Source organism: Lissotriton helveticus, chromosome 6 (genome assembly GCF_964261635.1).
Source record: "Lissotriton helveticus chromosome 6, aLisHel1.1, whole genome shotgun sequence".
In the NCBI taxonomy this organism is placed as follows: Eukaryota; Metazoa; Chordata; class Amphibia; order Caudata; family Salamandridae; genus Lissotriton; species Lissotriton helveticus.
In genome coordinates this window covers 54494574-54516121 of record NC_136067.1, presented here as the reverse complement: position 1 = coordinate 54516121, position 21548 = coordinate 54494574, and the positions used below count along the sequence as shown (strand labels likewise).

General features: G+C 47.3%; 1 protein-coding gene across 2 annotated transcripts in view; it reads right to left on the bottom strand.

Moving 5' to 3' along the window:
- BTBD9 (BTB domain containing 9) overlaps positions 1-21548 on the bottom strand; it is a 751707-nt gene that overhangs the window by 660557 nt on the left and 69602 nt on the right. Inside the window, exons 3-4 of one of the 2 annotated variants that reach the window (XM_078647358.1) lie at positions 11166-11213; positions 6922-7285 (exon numbers count right to left, since the gene is read on the bottom strand). In XM_078647358.1, coding sequence (XP_078503484.1) covers positions 6922-7285; positions 11166-11213 — 412 coding nt within the window. The remainder of the gene's footprint in view (positions 1-6921; positions 7286-11165; positions 11214-21548) is intronic. The other variant, XM_078647359.1, reaches the window with a different exon arrangement.

The following is a 21548-nucleotide window of genomic DNA, read 5'->3' as shown; positions in this document are numbered from 1 at the left end:
ATCATTTAAGACCATCTGCTACTGAGGACCTCAAAGAGCATGAATCAGGGGAATTCAGTGCAACAACAATGAATATGGATAGTAGTTAACTTTGTCTCCTAGCTCAGCGAAAGACAATGTGGTGCTGTCAGGTACCTCATGCTCCTACCTGTGGATGCCTGGCTAATGTGAGCAAGACAGAAGACTTGGCGGGCAGAAAGGTGACTGGAGGAGGCCTGCAGAAGAACTTGTACTGTACACATCTTATCTACTTTCATTAATTGAGGGAAAAATAGTAGCCAGCGTGCAAAACCTTTGTTCCTTGATGCATTTGTTGTCTGGGATTAGGATTGATCTGAAATCCCAGATTGGGCTCTTTTTCGGAATAAAAAAATATTTTGAATAAATGGACTTTCTTTTCTGTAATGGTGGAACGCATTCTATAGCTTCCTTCTCAAATAAAGTTTGAGCCTCTTTCATAAGTAGGTGGAGTTGAAACTTCAGTCTTCTTTGGGGGATGAAAGGAGGGGGTTATATTGTGTGCATTTTTATACTGCACTATCACCAGCAAGGGTATACTGGTGCTTTTACAAGTGTGAGACGGGAGCTTAAGTAGACTTACTTGAAGAGCCAAGTCTTTAGCTACTTGCAGAGCTCAAGAAGATAGGAGGCTCTAATGCGTCGCTGGAGGTTGTTCCATGCTTTAAGAACGATGTATGAGAGGGGTTAGCCTTCTGACCTGGTTTTGATTCTGGTAGACGGGAGGTGCCTGGGGGGTTGGTGGAACTTAATGTGGCTCTTCAGGTAGGCTGAGCCTGTGTTGAATAGTGCTTTGCATGTGTGGATGGATGCATGAACTGGTGTAGTTGTTTGGTGAGTTGCTTGGTAATTCCTGTGTTGAGGGCATACCTACTGGTGGTGCAGGATTGGTCAATAGTCTTTCTGAAGTCGTTTGGTAGCTATTTGTAGATCTTTCTCAACAACCTCAGGGTGTGGAAGCAGGCCGTGGCTACTATGCTGACCATGGCCGACAAACCGAGCTTGCTGTCAATGAGGAATTTGAAATTTCTTGCTTGCAGGTTGGGAGTGGATTAGGTCCGAAGTATGTAGGCCATGAGGAAGTATCCTTTCTGCAATTCCCCCATTCGATCTGGTCCGTGTTAAACTTAAGGCAGCTGAAATTCATCCAAGTAGCCAATTTGAATGAAATGAAATGAAATGAATGAAATGAAAAGAGTATTTGTAAAGCGCAGTAGCTACCCTGAGGTATCCTAGCGCTGCGAAACAAACGCGTGTGAGAGGGCAGGGGGAGCCTGTTCTAGTCCTTAAACAGCTGGGTTTTGAGTCCTTTCCTGAAGGACGACAACTTGGATTCTCTACGTAGATGGAGGGGTAGGGAGTTCCAGAGTTTGGTCGTATTGTAGGAGAAGGAACGTCCACCACATCTAACCCTCTTGACTCGGGGTACTGTGAGCAGGTAAGAGAGAGTGGATCTGAGCTGTCTATTTGGTTGGTATGGGGTGACCAGTGAATGAATGAATAAATGAATGGGTATCTTATAATGCACAAAACTTAACCCAGAAGGGCATCAAGGCGCAGGCAACTGACAGACATAGAACAACATAGGGGGGATACCATAGGACTCAATAAGCCAGGGAGAAGAGCCAGGTCTTCAAAAGTTTACGAAAAACCCCTAATGAGGGTTGACTGGAAAGTTCAGATGGAAGCGAGTTCCATAATTTGGGAGCCAAGGCGGAAAATGCTCTTCCTCCCCATCTCACCTTGTTAAATCTGGGGACGATGAGCAAATTTCTGGAGGCCGAGCGAAGGGATCTGCTGGGAGTATAGGGGCTAACAAGGGATCTAATCCCTTCGGATCCTGATCCAAAGACCGCCCTATGGGCGAGGCAGAGAATTTTAAAAGAGATCCTGGCCTGAATTGGTAGCCAATGGAGATCTTTCCTAGCCCTGGTAGCAGAAGTGCGCCTAGGGAGGTTAAGGACCATCCTGGCAGCGGCATTTTGGACTACCTGGAGGCGTTGAAGAGATTTCTTGTTAATGCCCCCATATAGCGCATTGCAATAAACAATCCTGGATGAGACCAGGGCGACTGTTGCCTTTTTGCGCGCATCAGGTGACAGATATGGGGCAATCTTTTTTAGAGTCCGAATGATAGTGCAACAGGTGGCCACTGTTCTGTTGACCTGGCGATCAAATGAGGAGTCCTAGCGCTGCGGAACAAACGCGTGTGAGAGGGCAGGGGGAGCCTGTTCTAGTTCTTAAACAGCTGGGTTTTGAGTCCTTTTCTGAAGTGTGTGATTAATAATGGCCCCTGATTTCCAGAAGGCTCGGTGTGCGATGCAGAGGGCCTTGAATGCGATTCTGTCCTTGACAGGGAGCCAGTGTAGCTTCCTGAGTTCTCTTCTAACCGAGGTGTGACGCGGAATCTGCCGAAGGGTGGGTGCCGCACAGTTCTGGACAACTTGCAGCTTGTTTAGAGTGGACTGTGGTGCTCCTAGGTAGAGGGCATTTCCAAAGTCCAAGCGCAACAGGATTAAGCCATGGATCATGATTTTTCTGGCATTGAGGGGTAGGAGGGGGGTCATTTTTCGTATGAGTCTGAGTAGGCCAAAGCAGGTAGCTGATAATTTTGCTGCTTGGTGATTGAAGTTTAGGGACTTGTCAAGCCAGATGCCCAAGCTTTTGATTGTATCCTTGGGCACCGGAGGGGGTCCAAGGCATGTAGGTATTAAAGTTTTTCTTGTCCTGGGTGTTTTGTTCGAGAGGGACAGTATCAGTTGAGTGTCATCAGCATAGGGGAGTATGTTGATGTTGTGTGTTTGGATGATGTCTACCGGTGGAGTTCTGTAGATGTTGAAGAGGGCTGGACTGAGTGAGGAGCCCTGTGAGTCTACACAAATGAGTTCTCTGGCTTCTGAAGAGTAAGGCTGCATGCTGACTGTTGGGGTTCCTTGATGGAGTAAAGTGCAAATCCATGGGAGGTAATGTTCTTGGATGGCAGTCTTGTGCAATTGTCTGATCAGGATGTGACGGGTACCTTAAAATGAGGTAGACCATAATTGTTTTGCACAACATTCAGCATACAGCTGTCTTTGTAATGCATTGCTCTTCTTCAAGATTATTTGTAATACACTTCACCAGAATAGCAAACATTCAAGGAGGAATGGCGTGAGGTGCCACTGGACTTGTGTAACTAGTCCGGTCGGCATTGTTGGGACCCTCCACCTTTGGATTAACGGCATGGTTGTTCATGCTGCCTTTACTGAGGCTAACATTGTGGATGTTCCACCTGGCTAAAAGGGCTGGTAAGGATGAGAACACCTCTCTTTATGCTTGCACTGGGCTTTGAAAGGTCTTACTGTCCTCTAGCTATACTGGTTTTTATGATTCTGCCTCCGACCATATCCTCTGCATCTATATGAGGTCCAAAGAGTAGCAAATATTTGAAAGGAAGATTTAGAATTTTCATCTGGGTGTTGTGTTTCAAAGGTATTCATCTCATGCAATATGTTCTGTCAAGAGTAAGCACATATCACTAGCCGTGCAGCCAAATACTCTGAGTCAAAGGAGGCACTTATCTCCTGACTGGACAGCATAAAATCGTCACTGACCACCTCAGTGTAGTCTCTGCTTCTGTACGTAGGCAGCTCTTCTGCAAACAGGCATTTTTTCCCAAAAGGACCGGTCATAAAGGGCCTAAATGAGCAGTTGTGTTGCCCACTTTCGGTAATGTTTATGCAGTCCAGGGGCCTTACGAACTAAGGTATCGAAGTGTATAATGCATTCCACAGGCCTTATGAACTAAGGTATCCAAGTGTATAACGTCCTTGCTACTAAAGTCTTCTGTGACTGTAGAGAGATGATCAATTTTGCCGCCCCTTAACCTTCTGAAATGTATTAAAGTGGTCTATCTTAGGTATCCGACACAGAGAACCAAGAGGTGAGGTGAGAAAGGTATCTGAATAGGTACCAATATCAAAGTACCTTGATCGAGATGATGAGCTCAATTTTCCAAGTGTAAAGTTACAACAGCCAATTCGACTCAAAACAATAGTGGTTCTGACGTTGGGTAAAGTCCATACCACACATAGCCAGCCACTGGTACAGTAACACCCTCCCATAGAAAATAATGGAGGTAGGGACTTAAAACTTCACAGCAAATTAGGTTCAAATACATTAATTTATTTTGACTTTTTGAAACTATAAACAGATTTAATTTATTTTTAAATCAATTATAGATACATAAAAATAAATATATTATAAATCTTTCAATAACCCTTTTTAAAAGTAACTTTACTTTTTACTGAAATATTTAAATGAATTCCCTACACTAGGGTTTCTAATTCTTTTAACATACTAAGCAAATAAAGCATTTTCTTTTTGTTAGGATTTTTCAAATACATTTTTAATAATTATTTTCAGTTAATAGATTTCAATCAATTAAATATTCGATTCAAAGTTAAGTTAATAGTGTGAGGTTACTACTAGTAACTTTTCACATGGAGGCCGAGAGGCAGAGTGCTTTGCTACTGGAGGGGGCGTGGGGGGGTGGAGATCTCATTGTGTTAAAGTACATGAAAAATTGTAAAAGTTTATTAAACTTTTTTTTCAAAAGCATAAAATATTTTTATGTTAAAGATTTGTTTTTAAGAATTCTTTATTTGGTTTTTCAACATGCAACTATAAGCATTTACATAGTAAATAGTAAAGTTAGAAATGGACATCGAAGTATCAGCAACACTAAATAATCTAGTGTTGCACATTTTGTTTAGCAATAACTCACTCATACGGTTTTTCAAATCTGCTACATCTTGATGTTCGCAAAACTATAATGCAGACAACGCACAGACCTGTGGGAATCCACTTTTTAAACTTCCCAGACACAGTGGGGAATCACGCCTAGTGGCAGATGTTCCATTTTTGTGCAGTCACAATTATTAACCATTACACTTGTAAAAGACTTCCACGAAGACCTGTAATCAGACTTGGATTCAAGTTTAGACAGTATCATGACCCAATCTTCATACTGCACGGGTTTCCTCATCATTCGCTGTTGAATCAGAATTGTGCCACCTCTGCCGCAGTCATTTGTGTTAAATGTTAATGGAAAATAATTGTATATATTTAGTTAATTTATTTTAGATGTAAATCAATTTTTTTAAACGGCAACACCACTATTAACTTCCTCTTGTTATCCTCCATTCTGCCAGTAACGCCGTTACCCTCCTCACAGTCCTTTTGAGTCCCTTTTGACATTTTGTGACAGTTTCTAAAGCAAACCATACAAAGTGTGTGTGAGTCATTATCGGCTTTCTTCCACAAATGTTCTCTCAAAAACAGAGAGGTAAGAAAGATGCTTGGCGAAGACAAAATGAAAAATTCCTTTTTCAGTCAAATGCAGGGATTTTCAACATGAGAAGAGTTTGAGGCTGCTTCTCTTATGAGCCAGAAAAAAGAACCGGTGCTCTGGAGCAACTGCCAGTAGAAGTATGATACGACTGGGAAACTACAGGCTGCATAAAGAAGCAGTGTCTTTTAGAGGCTAGCCTATCTGACTGCTTTTCACTTCATTCCACACGTGTTTTCAGGGTTGTGACGGCAGCAAAATGATGGTGCTGCTGCAAGGTTGTGTTATATATTGATTTTCTTTCCATTAATACTCAGTTTAAAAAACAAATCCAGTAAACTCTAGTTATGCATTTAGATTTATAAGATTTTACAATTTAATGTAAATTATTGAAGGTAAAAAAAGTCTTCTAGGATCCTTCACATGCTTGGGAAAATTTTAATGTTTATGACTATCAGAGAAGATCCCATGATTCACGAACACTGAGTTTTGTCAGGCACCTGGGCCTCTAGCTGAAGGGAGTGTGGGGACTGTCCTCCTTTTGAGGCTGTGTGAGAGTTGCACAAGGCACTTTCTGATGTTGCCAAGTGTCAAGCCTTCCGTCAGCCCCATAAGTTCCCAGCTTGATTTTGACTTAGGAGGCAGCAGCAATGAAGGCTGAACTTGGTAATCTCGTGGCCATATGATGAACACATTTGGCATCAGTACATAAGCTCATAAGTGGAACATGCTCCAGTTTATACTGAAATTGCTCGATTTGCAAGACATACATTAACATTGTAAATAAATATAAGAGTTAGACCATGAGCTGCAGACATCACACATACTTGCCTCTCCATTTTTCTGAGCTGTGCTTTCTACAGCTCATACATTTATTCATACATTTTCCCAATTAATGTGTGCACTGTAGGCAAAGCAACTAACGAAAACCGGTGCATTGACTCCTTGTGGGCTTGCACATGGGCAATGCACAGAGGAAGCAGTTCCTATATTCATGTCTTTTTTTACCACCAGGATAAAAATTAAGAACTGGAATCTTGGGTGTGTGCTTTATAGGAGCATCCATAAGCACAGTGATCTCCATTGGCACAATTCTGTTACCTGAGGTTTCAGAAGTCGAAATTACCTTTAATGGAAGGAGGATGGAATTATGGTGCAGCTACTTGCGCTAGGCTTAGATAAGGCATGCTGACCACCACAAAGCCATGAGCAGGAATCAGTAAGCTAAAGCATGATGAGTTAAGCCACCCTCCAAAATCAAGGGTGAAAGACCAGCAGGTCAAGGTACTATGCAGACGATCACAAGCGCTAACTAAATGGCTTACCATGGCCTGAATTAGGCATAACAGGATCATCTATCATAGTAAAACATATGATGTGGGTCAGCACTTACACTGCTTTGAAGCCAGTGCTTTCCAGTTTCCACAGAAAAGCAATTATTCCCTTTGGTGGTGTTTTATCAGTTAGAATCAGTCTTCACTGAAAACCAGAAACCATACACATAATCACAAGCCTCTCTTACTTTGTTAAGTAAATACAATGGAAAAAGAAAATACAGATATAAAAAAATTTACCTTAGAGAGTGATAAGAACCCCTCGCTGGAAAGTACTTCTGGAGCGTTTCGGTCGATGAACATACAACAAGTGCCGGTAAGTTTTGATAGCGAGTAGAGACTCGCCACATCGTAAATCATACACACATTTTGTATGTTAAGGATGGTACAAAGGTACTCTGAGGATGAGTCCTCCAGTTCAGGAAAGCCATACTTATGAGCAAGGCTCAGAAAGTCCAGTAACACCTCCTCCTTCTCATCACGCAGAGTGGCCCGTCCCGTATAGATGTACTTCATCAGCATTGTAAATGCGTCGGCTGTAGTGTCATGAAGAGTGATCTCTGCCTCAGGTTGAGACTCCCGCATTCCACCATACAATAGCGCCCTGAATGAAGACAGGAAAGCACATGTGAAAAGGAAGGCTTTATGGAGCATAGAAGAACATTTGAAATCAAAGACTAAACCTGGAAGGGGACATTTAATCAACTTAAAAACACCTGAGCATAACACACTCTTTTACTAAACCACGATAATGATTCAAATACCTGCAAAACTGAAATACAAAAATAAAGTCATATAAACAACAGCCTGTTGCTGGTTGTGCACGAGGAGCAAAACAAGAGGAGGAGGAGGCAAGAGTGAAATGCGAATGCCAACTATTCAAGCATACAGAGACGCAACGTCAGTACTGTCCCACGTTACCAGTGGCTTTACTGGAAGGGACAGGAAATCTATGTTACAAAAGCGTATACAAATGCAGGTCAATTCAGGAAGTTAATAAAATCCAGCAAGTCAAATAAAGCTAATTGTTTAGGATACACTTGCAGATACTAAGCACTACACATTAATTGAACTAATGTTTGTTAGCCCAGAGTAGGTTACCTATCCCAAGGCCAAATTCACACCATCTTAAAAACTGCAGAAGGTAGACCCAGGTACAGAAGTTCAGATAAGTTCAGCACTCTTTCAGCATAGAGTACTGCTGCCACCATCTACATCTCCTCAGTCACTGCGAATAGTACAATAGGGTCTCCTCAAATTGCAGCTAATGAAACCTTAATGAAGAAACCCTTTCTGCTCAGAAAGCACAAGAAGAAGGTTTGACAACGCAATTGTAAAATACTTTTGCTAGTAACTCTTTTGTGTTTTGTTAGGCTTTAGTTACTTAATTGCAGATTCTATAGTGATAGGATCAACTTCCTCTTGTATCAGTGCCTACTCGCACATGTGAGGTAGCTAAAGGGTTAAGTTGAGCAGCATAGTGCTTATAAAGTTATGAACATAATCAGTTCAGAGCCAAAGACAGAACCTGGTCATGGCCCACTAAAGATCCCATCTGTTATGTTAATCAATTTTTTGAGCGCACAGCTGCCCCAGCAAAGGGGGGTCCCGGCGCTATAACTGAGAGGGTAACACAACTAACAAGAGCAAAGAAAAGTAGCGAAATTTTAATAGGGCAGGGGGAAAAGATAGGTTTTAACAGCTTTCCTGAAAATAAAAAGATCTTCTAGAGATCGGATGTGGGCAGGAAGCGCATTCCAGCACTGTGAATGATCGACCGCCTAATCTACACTTTTGGAAGCGTGGGACAAGTGCTAGCTTTTGACCTGCAGAACGAAGTCTGCGTGAGGGAGTGTACAGAGTCAGGAGGTGTTGGAGGATGGTAGGGGTATCAGTATTAAGAATTTTAAACGCAAAACAAAGGGTCTTAAACTCTATGCGTCTGATTACAGGTAACCAGTGCAATTTAAAAATTGTACTGCGGGCTGAGCAGAAGCGAGGTAGGCCCACCAGAGCCCTGGCGGCCGCATTCTGTACCCGTTGGAGTCGCAGGACCTCCGCCTGATTAGCGCCTAAAAACAGCGAACTTGCGTAATCAAGCCTCGATAAGACGCTAGCTTGAATCACCATCTGGCGTGTGGGGGCATCAAAAAATTTGAGGATAGGCCTCAAACCGCGCAGGATGCCGAAGCACATAGATGCTACCTTCTTAGTGTGACATGCGAAGGTTAGTTTGGAGTCTAACCAAACGCCAAGATTTTTTAGTTCAGAAACAGGTTTTGGGGGGGGACCCAGCTCGTTAGGCCACCAACTTGCACCCCACAGATCAGGATGTTTCCCTAATACCATCACCTCGGTTTTGAGGGCGTTGAGTTGTAAGCAATCTGGAGACTAGCAACCCCTGTGGGTGCTGGACTAGTGGTAACCCTTTTGTGACAAGTAGAACCCCAGTTTGATTACCATTCTGTTTAGAGATATGGCATCAAGCCTTCTTGGGATATCAGTTTTTACCATTGTACCCACCCTTGGATTGGGAAGAGTCTCAGGCCCACCCTCAGAAACAGGTTTTGGGGGGCCTTTGGAAGACTCTGGGTTTTCCCCTTTGTATCCCACATCGTTCCTGTCCACATCTTTCCTGTTATTGAGTTTTTGCCAATAACATGACCCAGCCAGGCCACTGGCATATACATTACACAACATGATGGATAGTAGAACATCGTCTCCAACAAAGAAATCAGCAAAAGTGTGGCAAAGAAAAGAAAAAGATTTAAAAGAGTCTCAGAGAACATAAACAAATGCACATCAGCCCACCCGTACCCACCCCAACCCAGCGTCCAAAGACTAATACAAACATATGTTATAAACTCCAAGGATCCTCTCATGCGTTCGGACCATATCATCTAATTTCAGTATCCAATTGCAGCGCAGCAGTTTATATAGGTTCTAAAATCAACCCCTGATAGTCCGCCCACCTCCGCTAGATTTTCGGATGTTTTTGGGGGCAACCGCGTGCCTGAAATACCTTGATCTCAAGTCCCATGCAAAAGTCCATGCCCCAGTTTCAAGCACCTAGAATCAGCGGTTCAGCAACCTTACACTGTCTTGCATTATCTCTCTAGGCCATGGTTAGGCCCAGAAATAATAGATGACGCTTATATCTTCTGTACTATGCAAAATTATCAGTTTCGGGGTAGGCGGCATAGCCCATGCAAGCAACTCAGCCAAGCAAGAGACAATACCCCTCCAGAAGCAGTCTGGCACCTTTCAGCCCAACACTGTATGTAAAAAGGTACCTTTCTCGATCTCGCACCGCAGGCATATAGGAGAGCTAATAAGTCCCATGTGCCACAACTGGTGTCTAGTAAAGTAGGCTCTATGAAGATATTTTAACTGCGGGAAGATATTACACCTCCACAAGGAGATTCCAAGGCTTCTACCCAAACATTATCACCTTTATAACTGAGATCCTTTTGTCAGGCCATCCTGTGGGCATCTAACATAGCGGAGCGGTTTGTAACAAGAGTCTGATATATTCTGAATGTCTTGTGACTGCCAAGGTATCCCATTGAGAGCTTACCTACAAGCGGATTGACATCTAGGAGGGTTGAAAGAGCCCGAATGCAGGGGAAAAAGGCATGAAGCAACTGCAGATATTTATAGAATTGTCCATGGGACATCAAAAATTTGGATTGACACTCTTGGGTATGTGGCCAAGCATGACATCACACAATGTAGATATATCTATGTGGTCCCATTCTGCGAAGCCCCTCAATCTCATCACCTGTGGAGTGAGAGTGCCCTGCCACAACGGTGTCTTTTGTGTTAGGCATCTCCATCACCCCATTCTACGTAAAAAACATCATCACATCAGTATCACCACTCTAGTTGTGGGTGAGACGGTACTAATATTCGATCCACTATATACAAGGTTAGGTACAGGTGTCTCCTTGATCACCCACCTCTTCACGACGTAGGCTGGATCGTTTTGCGAGCAATAGCACCACTCGTTGATAACCAGCAGGTGAGAGGTAGCACTGTATGATGGAATATCAGCAGCTGCCATACCTCCACAGTATGTGGACTTAAAGCAGGTTCAAAAGGCCACTTGAGAGACGCCACCACCTCCACATTATCTGACTCAGCATCGTGTTAATCTGTTGGAACCTTGGGGTGGCACCGGATACAGATAGTTTTACAGATGGTTCAGGAGACGAGGTAATGAGTGCATCTTAAATATGGGAGATAGGCCGTATATGGATAAAGGGAATGGGGACCAAGACCTGACCTCAGTCTTAACTCGCCCTAGCAACGGGGCTAGATTAAGTTCCCATGAGAATGCCGAAACGTATGTCAAGGACACTCCAAGGTGTTCAAATCAATCAACCGCTAGAGACCACCCAATAGCCCAATCGACGCCCCTCGGCAAGCCCCACAACAGAAACAGCATTGACTTTCCAACGTTCAAGAAGAGCCAGAGGTCTTACCGAAGATTTGCATGATTCTCACAATCCGGGGTCCAGAGATTACCGGGTCTGTAAGAAAGAATAACACATTGTCTGCATACAATTCTATTCAGCCTGATATCTCCCTAGACCACTCAAAGCCTCGTACCTGTGGGGCAACCCTTACCCAGGTAGCCAGGGCAAATAACAAGGGGGACATGGGACAACCCTGTCTAGTGCCCCGCCGATTGGGGAGCAGGGCAGACACTGATCCGGCCATACGAACCGAGGCAGTTGAGTCTGTATACAGTGGCTGGTAGGACAGGAATCTGAGCCCTATATAGGTCTTATCAATATCCGCCAGGAGTAAAGCCAAGCGATGTAAGCCACCTAGTGTTTTGACTGAGAAATCAAAGATATATATCAACAATTGACTCGAGGTTTTAAGAGTCTCCCTGAACTTAATCCTGTATTCCTCAGTGGTTAGCCCAATGCCCTCAATCAGGGTTCCCTTCAGGATGGGACTCAGCTTGTAACTCATCCAGTGTCAGAAGTCTATCCCTGCACATTACTGAGAATAACTCCTACAGTAGGGAGCCTCAATTCCTGGTGTAACGTCCTCATTTTACACATCCTCTCAAAGGCTGTAAACTATTTGGTAAGATCACCCTCAACATATTTGGGGTCAATTTCTTTGCGTATATCGGGATTAAAAGTTTCCTCGCTCTCTCGATTTACTTTGTTGCTGCCACCACTTATGGGCTCTTGACCCAGCTCGGACATTTCTTTCTCTATAGCCAGGAGTTTGGCTTCCAGGGTTGCTCTTTCAGCTCGTCTCTTAAAATATGCATCTTGATCATCTAGTTCTTCTATGTGTCTTGAGTGGCCCGACCTACACTATCAAGGGGACGGCGCTCAAGGCTCACTATTCAACTTGTATGTTCGCCCCCTGGCTGAAATTGATCACACACATGGGCTTGTCCTAGTGTCATATGCAGATAACACTCAGGTCATCCTGGCCCTTGCATCAACCAAACTATCTCCAAACTAAATTCTTGCCTAAGGGATACTTTGAATCCTCGTCGCGGGTTAGTGGACATACCGTCCTACCCGTCCTACCCGCTTTCACTTTGCCTCGCCACTTCATTGACATCAGATCATCACCCTGTAAACCCGTTACTCTGGGTTAGAATTATCACCGGTAGAACGATCTACATTGTTACTTGGCCCTTCCTTGCAGCCCTGAAGAGTCTCTGGAACACGTTCCCGCATGACGAAACACGTGTCGGCTGGTTGTTGTTTCCTTTCTGCTTATGAAAACAATTAAATAAACAACCTTAAGAAGCTACTGATGTCGACCACTATTTTCTTGACCACGAAGGTCTTAACAAAAGAACTTCATTGTATATTCATATCCTAACGTGTGCCACGAATTTGGTGAATGTTGATTAAGCAAAGCAGATCCTCTACACCTACAAAAAAGTAACAAAATAAGGCACAAGGGACAAAGCAGTCTGGCCAAAGGGGGCGAGTGCACCACCTGATCAGTGCAAAAGATGCACTCCTAATCTCAAGGAGCCCCAGTTGTGTATGCTGCTCTGGTTGATAAAAGACAACTGGAAGATGTGAACTCACATGCCTTCCAAAAGACACATTCGCAAAAACCAAGGCAACAACCTCAATGACTGACAATGCACAGTCCAATGATTCTCTAAAGACAGCATGGCAATAACCGAGGAAAAATCTTTTAGCAATCTTATAGACTTTCAAGGTGGAATTTAAAGAGGTGGATGAAAACAGACCTAATAAAAGTACTGTCAGACTTTAATGTGGAACAAAGCACCAAATAAGCATCCTTAGGGCAGAAATAGACTGGATGAGCACAAAACATAGAAACAAAGATGGTATGCCTGGAGTCCATAGATGCCTTGTTTAAATGGAAGCTGGAGTCCCTGCAAGAGTAAAATGATACCCTGACTATCAACTCCCCCCCCCAGTGTGTGCAGGCCGCTGCGCTCTGCCCAGCATCTGCTATTCGGCGCTGTCGGGCCTGCCGTTCCCGACGCTCAGCTCTGTGGCCGGCCTCGGGGGAGCAAAGGTGAGACTGGAACAGCTCCTTTCCATCGAGCGCTGATCCTTTTGGACCTCAGCGCGGCGTTTGATACCATCTCCCACCAAACATTGCTCGCATCCCTCTCCAAGATAGGCATAAGAGGTAAGGCATTAGAATGGATAGCATCTTTTCTGACGCTCAGGACATTCCAAATCTCCTCCAGCAATGCAACATCTAAGGTCCATTTCTCTCCGCACCGGGTCCCACAAGGATCAATATTAAGCCCCCTGCTTTTTAACCTCTATGCAGCCCCGTTGGCCCAGATCGCTGAAGCCGCAGGTCTCATCATGTACACATATGCTGATGACTCCCAAATAGTTTTCTCTCTGTCAAATGACAACCTTGAAACTCCTTCACGCCTTCAGGCAGGCCTTAGGGACATCTCATCTTGGATGAACAAAAACATGCTCAAACTCAACGGCAGTAAAACCGAGGTTCTGATAGTAGGCCCCGACCAGAACCTCTGGAATTCCAGACACTGGCCATCTGAAATGGGCCCTCTGCCAATACCATCACACCAGGTCCGCAATCTGGGCTTTATCATTGACAGAGAACTAACCATGGAGCCCCAGGTGAACGCCCTCTCAGCCATCTGTTTCACAATCTTAAGATGGCTCAGAAAGATCATATGGATGCTCCCTGATGACACTCAAAAGACGGTGATAAATGCATTAATTACCTCCCGCTTGGACTACGGGAATGTCCTTTATTTAGGGGCATCTCAGGCAATTACAAAGCGCATCCAACTGGTACAGAATGCGGCAGCCAGGCTGCTCTGCAAATGCAACAGGAGAGACCGTATGTCCAGCCACCTCAAGGCACTCCACTGGCTTAAAATCGAAAATAGGGTCAAATTTAATATTCTCAGCCTCATGCACAGGATAAAGTGGGGCAAGGCTCCCAAATATCTCCAGACCCTTGTGCACACCTATATGCCTGCCCGCTGCCTAAGATCTGCCACCCAAGGTCTCTTCTGCGTCCCTAAGACACGTCGGGCAAGGATGGGAGGTAGATCTTTCTCCCTCCTCGGCCCAAAACTCTGGAATTCCCTTCCCCAACCGCTCCGCCTTGAAAGCAGGTATGCGTACTTTCGTAAAGCCATTAAGACCTGGCTCTTTAACCAGTGACCTCCTTTGACCTCCCATACATAATCCTTTCCTATCCCTCTAGTTCATTATTCTGCTTAGCGCCGGGAAGCCCTTTTTGGGTATCTGTCGCGCTCTATAAGCCAAATAAATAAATAAATAAATAAATAAATGGCCGTGGGCCGCATAGGCTGCGCGTGCCTCCCGTGGACTGGCTCCCCGTGTCTTGTCTCTTGCTGGTTGTTGGGCCTAAAGGGTGGTCGTTGTGACCCTACATCGCCTGTCTCTCCCCTGCCTCTCCCTGGTGCTCTGGTGTGCGGCTGCCCTGCCTGTTGGTGAGTTCCTGGGCTTTCCGACTGCTACTGCCCGGGGCCGGCCAGCTGCCCTCTCTTGCCTGTCTCAGGGGCGCGCCGCCCCCCGCGGATCACTTCTTCCACCCTGGCTGCTTCCTCAGACTTTGTGCTGTCCCTTAAGACCCAGGGGGGCGTCCTGGCTGCTGGCCCCGTTACCCACTGTCTGCTGCTTCGGAACGGAAGGCTTCGCACCGCGCTGTGCCCCAGTTCTCCCCCCCTCCTCCTCTCTCGCTGGTAATGCCCGGACTAAGGACTGTTCTCCTAGCTCCTCTCCTCCATTCCCGGCTGCCAACCACGATCCGTGCCTTCCTGTGGGGGACGAGTCTGCTGGCCGCTCACCGCCTGCTCATCCTCCTGCCCTGCTGGCTTTTTCCCCTCTCTGTGTGAATTGGTGTCTATTCAGAACTGTGCATCGCCATGGGGAAGTCGGACCCTAAGCAGACCAAGATTGCCTTCGAACTAAGGAGATCCTCACATCAGGACGGCGCAGGCTTGGACGGAGCCGACTCTGCTGTGATGATGGAACCTCCCCCGAGCCGCGACGACGATCTTAAGGCGATTATGCTAGAGGTCAAATCGACCGTCACAGGCATCGCTTCCCAGCTTGAGCAGTTATCCGCTTGCCCCGACTCCGTAAAGGCACGTGTTGACTCCACGACAACAGACTTCTCCACGTGGAGTCCAGGATCTCCGACGCCGAGGACACGGCTACACAGGACAGGCAGAAGTTACTCCAGATGGATAAATTCCTGGCCGTAATTCTGGGGAAGAATGAAGATTTGGAGGCTCGCTCCAGTCGGAGTAACCTCCGGATCATGGGCCTTCCCGAGTCCACCAACATCTCCAAGATGGAAGGCTTTGTCGAGCAATTCCTCAGGGAAATCTTCGGGGGTGTCCTCTCTTCACTCTGTCGTGGAACGCGCTCATCGTTCCCTTGGCCCGCGTCCTGGTCATGGCTTGTCTCCCCGCCCCATTGTGGCAAAGTTTCTGAACTTCCAACATCGCAATGCCATTCTGCAGGCAGATCGCGACAAGGGCACCATCACGCACCAGGGAAATACTCTCTCTTTCTATCCGGACTACAACCTGACTGTTCAAACTGCTAGAAGAGAGTTTCTGCCAGCCAAGCGCATCCTCCAGAAGCTTGAGGTTTCATACTCTCTGGCATATCCGGCGAAGCTTAGGGTCCGACAGGGCTCCAAGACTCTTGTGTTTCCTGACCCGCGAGAGGCCCTTGCTTTTGCCAAGAGACTCGACAAGGAATCCAGATACTCCCCTCCGAAGTCTCCACATGAATCAGCCGGTTGCTTAAGTGATAATGACTAATTGTGCGGACACTGTTTTGTTGCTTTTGTTTCACCTACAAACCGTCTTCGATGTCGCCATTCCATTCCTGCTTGGCCACCCTGCTACTCTGCGGGGGTGTTCGCTGAGTCCTGCCATGCCCTCACCGGGATGATTCCCTTTGTTCACTGTATGTTGCCCCCTCCAAGTTGTGGGTTCCTTGGGTGGTGTGGGTGGAATTCTCAGCCTGATTAAAGGGTTGGTGTGGGTGCGGGGTGGTTGGGTCTCTTTCTGTTTGGGTTGCTGGGGGTGGTTTGGGGAGGGAGATGGCTCGGAGGTTGGGCCAGTTCTTGTTTGGTTTTTGACACTGTACTGTGCTCTTTGCACAGCTCCTTCACAATTGTCTATTTGAACTCGCAATTTGCTTTGATGTTGCATTGTGCTTTCTGCACAACTCTGTTGCAAGTCGCTATCACCCCGCATTTTGTATGGACTTGACTCCTCCACAGTGCAATGTTCAGTTTTTTCCAGATTGTGCTTTCCAGTTATGCCTTGCAGCTCTATTCAATGCCTCATCGATGCTTCTGTTGTTTCATGGGTCACGTCCCCCCATTGTCCAGCACGTGGGGTGCTGATGTCTTCTTCTTTTGCGCCTCGCCCTCCAAGCCAGGTCGGCCTGTCAGTTGCTCACGCTGTCCCTTCATGCCGCTTTGCTGCTGGTAACCTACCGGGGGTGGTTTCTACTCCTCTGGGCTGCTCCTCATTTGCGCTCCCCCCAGCTATTCTTTGACTCCCCCACTCTCAGCATGGGCTATGTAGGTCTGTGCTGCCTGCTGTTCGCTCTGCATCATGGTGCTTTCTGTCCTACCCATTATGGCTGAAATAATCTGTTGGACATGGAATGTCCGCGGCCTGAATGATTATCGTAAGGCTCGTCCTGTTCGTGCACATCTACAGCGCCACAGGGTGGACATATGCCTTTTACAGGAGACGCAGCTGCTACCCAGTTCTGTCTTCAGACTACAATCTCGCCACTGGGGGGAATCCCACTCTTCCACCTACTCATCCTATGCCAGGGGTGTCTCAATCCTGTTGCGTCGAGGTCTCCCTTGGCAGACCTCCCGTGCTCTTGTTGACCCAGAAGGAAGGTATGTAATTCTCCATGGTTTATTACTGGCTCAGCCTGTCACAATCGCTGCGGTTTACGGCCCGAACTCTGATGACCTGGAGTTCTTTCATCATATTTGGCATCTTGTCTCCTCCGGCGGTCCCGCGACAATAGTTTGGGGTGGAGATTTTAATGTCACTCTCTCAGCAACCTTGGATCGATCTGGCTCTTATATGTCCCATCCGCTCGCTGCTACCGCTCTTTCGTCTATTTTAACTGATAATTCACTCTACGATGCCTGATGCCATCTACGACCCAACGCCCGGGAAGGCACTTGCGTCACTGGTGCGAGGGGTTGTTGGTCAAGAATTGATCTCTGGCTAACTTCATCGGATGTCTTGTCCTGGATCGTCGATGTGTCACACATGGCTTGCACCCTCTTCGATCATGCGCCGGTCCAGCTTCATCTCAGGCCTCCTTATTCTCAGCGTCGGGCCTTTACGTGGCGTCTTTCTCCCAATGCCCTCAGCGACTCTGTTCTGTGAAGAAATCCAAATCGCGATCACCAACTATTTCATTCTCAACGTGGGTTCCGTCGACTGCTTCCACACTATGGGAGGGTTTCAAGGCTTTCATCCGGGGTGTATGTATCTCCAGACAGGCGGGCGTTCTCCGCTCAATTTGCTCCACCTTGGCGAAACTGGAGGGGGAGATCAGGGATTTAGATGTCAACCAGGCGGCGTGCCTCAGCCCTGAGACGTTGGTACTACTACGTCAAAAACACTCCGACTTTTCAGATGAGGCCGGCCGTGAGTTGTCCTTCCTTGGCAGGGAGGGTCGGGCCAGTCGTTTTGGGGAAGGGAATTGCCCGGGGCGTACCCTTGCAAACCTTCTGCATCCTCCACGTGCAGCCTCCTATATCACAGCTCTTAGTGACGGTGGTTATGACCGGACCACCTCCCCGGAAGAAATTAAGTCCTGTTTCTTCTACTTTTACTCTCAACTCTATTCTGCCGGCACTCCTCTGTCCCTGGAGGAGTTTGATCGATATTTCGAGTCCATTGCCCTTGTCTGGCTCGAAGACTACCACCGTAAATTCTTTGATGAGCCTTTTTCCAGGGAAGAAATTTTGGCAGCCATCAGCAGCCTACCCAGTGACAAGGCACCAGGCCTAGACGACCTGCCTGCCTCGTTTTATAAATCGTTCGCTGCAATCCTGGAACCGCACCTCGCGGCTATGTACAATGATTCTTTTGACACAGACATCTTCCCGCCGTCCCTGCGTGAGGCTTTAATAACCCTGCTCCTTAAACCTGACAAGCCCGCCGACCGCCAAGACTCCCATCGCCCTCTTTCCCTTATAAATATCGATAATAAAATATTTGCCAAAATGATTGCTTCTAATCTTCTTTTACTTATGCCCCCCATTGCCCTCCCCGATCAATCTGGTCTTATTCCTGGTAGGGCTACCTCCCACAATCTCCGCACTATCTTTTCCGTTTTACACCAAATTAATCCTAATCTTCCGGCCGTTGCTGCCCTGCTCGACGCCACAAAGGCGTTTGATACGCTGGAGTGGCCTTTCCTTTTCTATGTCCTTCCGCGTAGGGGATTCGGTGCACACTGTTTGCGCAATATTAAACTCCTTTACACCAGTCCCACAGCCCTTCTTCGCATTAATGGCCAGGTGTCTGGCCCCATCAACATAACCCGCGGCACCCGCCAGGGGTGCCCGATATCGCCCATGCTTTTTGCTATCGCGAAAGTAGCCCCTGGCCACCAGATTACAGCAGCACCATACTCACACAGGCATTGGCTTCTCGTCCCGCTCCCTCCTCGTCTCTATGTATGTGGACGACATCACTCTCTATGTCTGTCATCCCCAGGAAAACCTCAGTCCCCTAGTTCGGGAGGTCATTCGATTTGGCAGGCTCTCGGGCAACCAGGTAAACTGGAGTAAGTCTGTTCTTTTCCCCTTGACTGATGCCACCTTCTCCTTTGCGACGGACTTCCCGTTTGAGTGGGCATCTGGTCCCACGCGTTACTAGGGCATTTGGTTGAGTAGAGACTTGGATGAACTTTGGAGGGCGAACTTTGGGCGGGCGGTGGACTGGTATGAATCTAAGATCCCTTCGTGGAGCCGATTGCCGTTGTCCCTGGCCGGCCGCATCGCTATAGCCAAGATGGTGGTCCTCCCAAAATTCCTTTACCTCTTTTCGAACATACCTATACCCTCACTAATCATTTCTTTCACAAATTGCGTTCTCCAGTCATCTCGCTGGCATGGGCGGGGCGGCAGCCCAGGGTGGCCTATAATATCCTGACCCTGGCCTAGGTCTGCTGGCGGTTTGGGTGCGCCTGACTTTCCGCTCTACGCCTTATGCGCTCAGGCCAGCTTCTTGCATTTTTGGATTCACCCTACCCCCTATCAGCCCCACATAGCAGTGGAGACTGACGTCGCTTCCCCCTGGCCACTATCTACTGCGCTGTTCGCTCCTGCGGTGCGCACCCGGGCAGAGGTTGATACGGTTGAGACGCTGCGCCGGCATGGTCTTCCCTGCGCCGGCTTTCTGGTCTCTCTCTTCTCTCTGCCAATGCTATGCCAATTATGGAATACCCAGACTTTCCGTCCCTTCAGTCTTCCAGCATGTCTCGTCATGCGGCGCGATTGGGCTTGAGGACTTTAGTGGATCTCTTTCCTGAGAACTCCTTCTACTCGCTTCCAGAGTCTCCAACGTTGCAGGATACGCTTTTATTCTATTAGTTGCGGGTCACTTGACAGGAAATGCACCCTACCTTCCCACAACTGCCGCCTACCTTCCCGGCTCTAGATTTTGTAAATACTTCCATGTCGCCACACAAGTTGGTCACCAAACTATATGCCTTTACCCTGTTTTCTTCCCCCATTTCCTCGGCTCGGGCGCGGGAGGCATGGGGTGCGGACCTTGGTATTGACATCTTGGAGACCGACTGGCTTTATTGCGGTAGTCAAACAAAAAAGCTCTCACCGAATTATCGGCTCCGTCTGATTCATTTCAAGTACTTGCACAGGTTTTACCACACTCCGGTGCAGCTCCACCGGCTTGGGCTTATCCCTGAGGACTCTTGTATGCGTTGGGCTGTTCCCGCCGCAGACTTTGCTCATTTGGTATGGCTTTGTCCTAAGGTACACGAGTTCTGGCAGGTGGTTTGTTCCATTATTTCTGACATCACCGGTGCGGTTGTGTGCCCAGACCCCCCCCCCCCCCTTGTGTCTCCTCGGCTTTGTTAAATTTTGTCCTGATGCCCCTCACCATCTGATCGCGATGCTATTGGTGCTAGCCAGGCGTAGGGTGGCCATGTGTTGGGGTCGGCGGCCCGCTCCTAAGGTTGTAAGTTGGCTGGAGGATGCCTCTTGCTGTCAGACACTCCTATATGAGTTTTGGAATTTGATGCCAAGCCAGGTCCCGCCCTGTCGACATTTGGGCCCCCTTGGTTGCCTATCTCCTCTCCCGCTCCCACTCCAGCGGCGCTGCTTCTCCCGCGCGCCCCACTGGCCCGGGGTCCGCAGCAGCCGCCGGTGTTGGTCAGTGACTGTCCCCCTCACCTTTTTCCCTTGGCGCCTTCCCTGTTTCACAAGCCCTTCTGCTGCTTTTTTTTAATTTTTATGTGTGTTCCCTCTGGGGGGGATGTGACCCCGGGTCTATAGTGTTGAGATTGTGTTACTCCCGCTCTGTTGTCCGATTGGCCCCCTTGTCGCCCATCTCCTTTTCCGGCTCCCGCCCCAGCAGCGTTGCCTCTCCCACGTTCCCCGCCGGCCATTGGTCCGCGGCGGCCACCGGTGCCGGCTCGTGCCAGGCCCCCTAACGGTTTCTCCTATTGACGCCCCTGTTGCCTACTGTCCCACTCGGCTATTGTTCTTTTATGTGTGCCCCTTGGGGAGGGGGGGGGGGGCCCTGAGGTTATTGGGGCAGCGACTTTACCACTCCTTGGTCCTCAAGTTGCTGTAAAGTACCTCATTGTCATTCTGTGCCTGTTTTGGACTGTACCTTACTGCTGTGTATTGTGATACTGCACGGATTTTTGTGTCTCATGTTTCTGTTCCTCAATAAAATGTAATTAAAAAAATATATATATATGGAGCGAAGGAGAGGCGAGATTAGTGAATTACTAAGGGTTCGTTTTGACCTTAAGGACCATGCTCTCTAACACAGGCGATTCGTTTCTGATACGTAGTTCCTTAAAATACACACTAAATGCCCTAGTTATGGGGTTGTTCACAAAAATCTAAAAAATTGTGGCATTGTGGAGCCCGCTATGGTAGGAAGGCTATTATCTAATAAAACAGTAGGATAAACATCTAACTTAGGAAGAAATCCGACTCATGCATAAACATTAGCCTGTTACTTTTTGATCATCAGCCCAAACAACGCACAATGACAGTTATTTTTCTTCAAAAATCCCTGGGATGTATATCCATAAACATCAAGGAAGAGAAGGAGG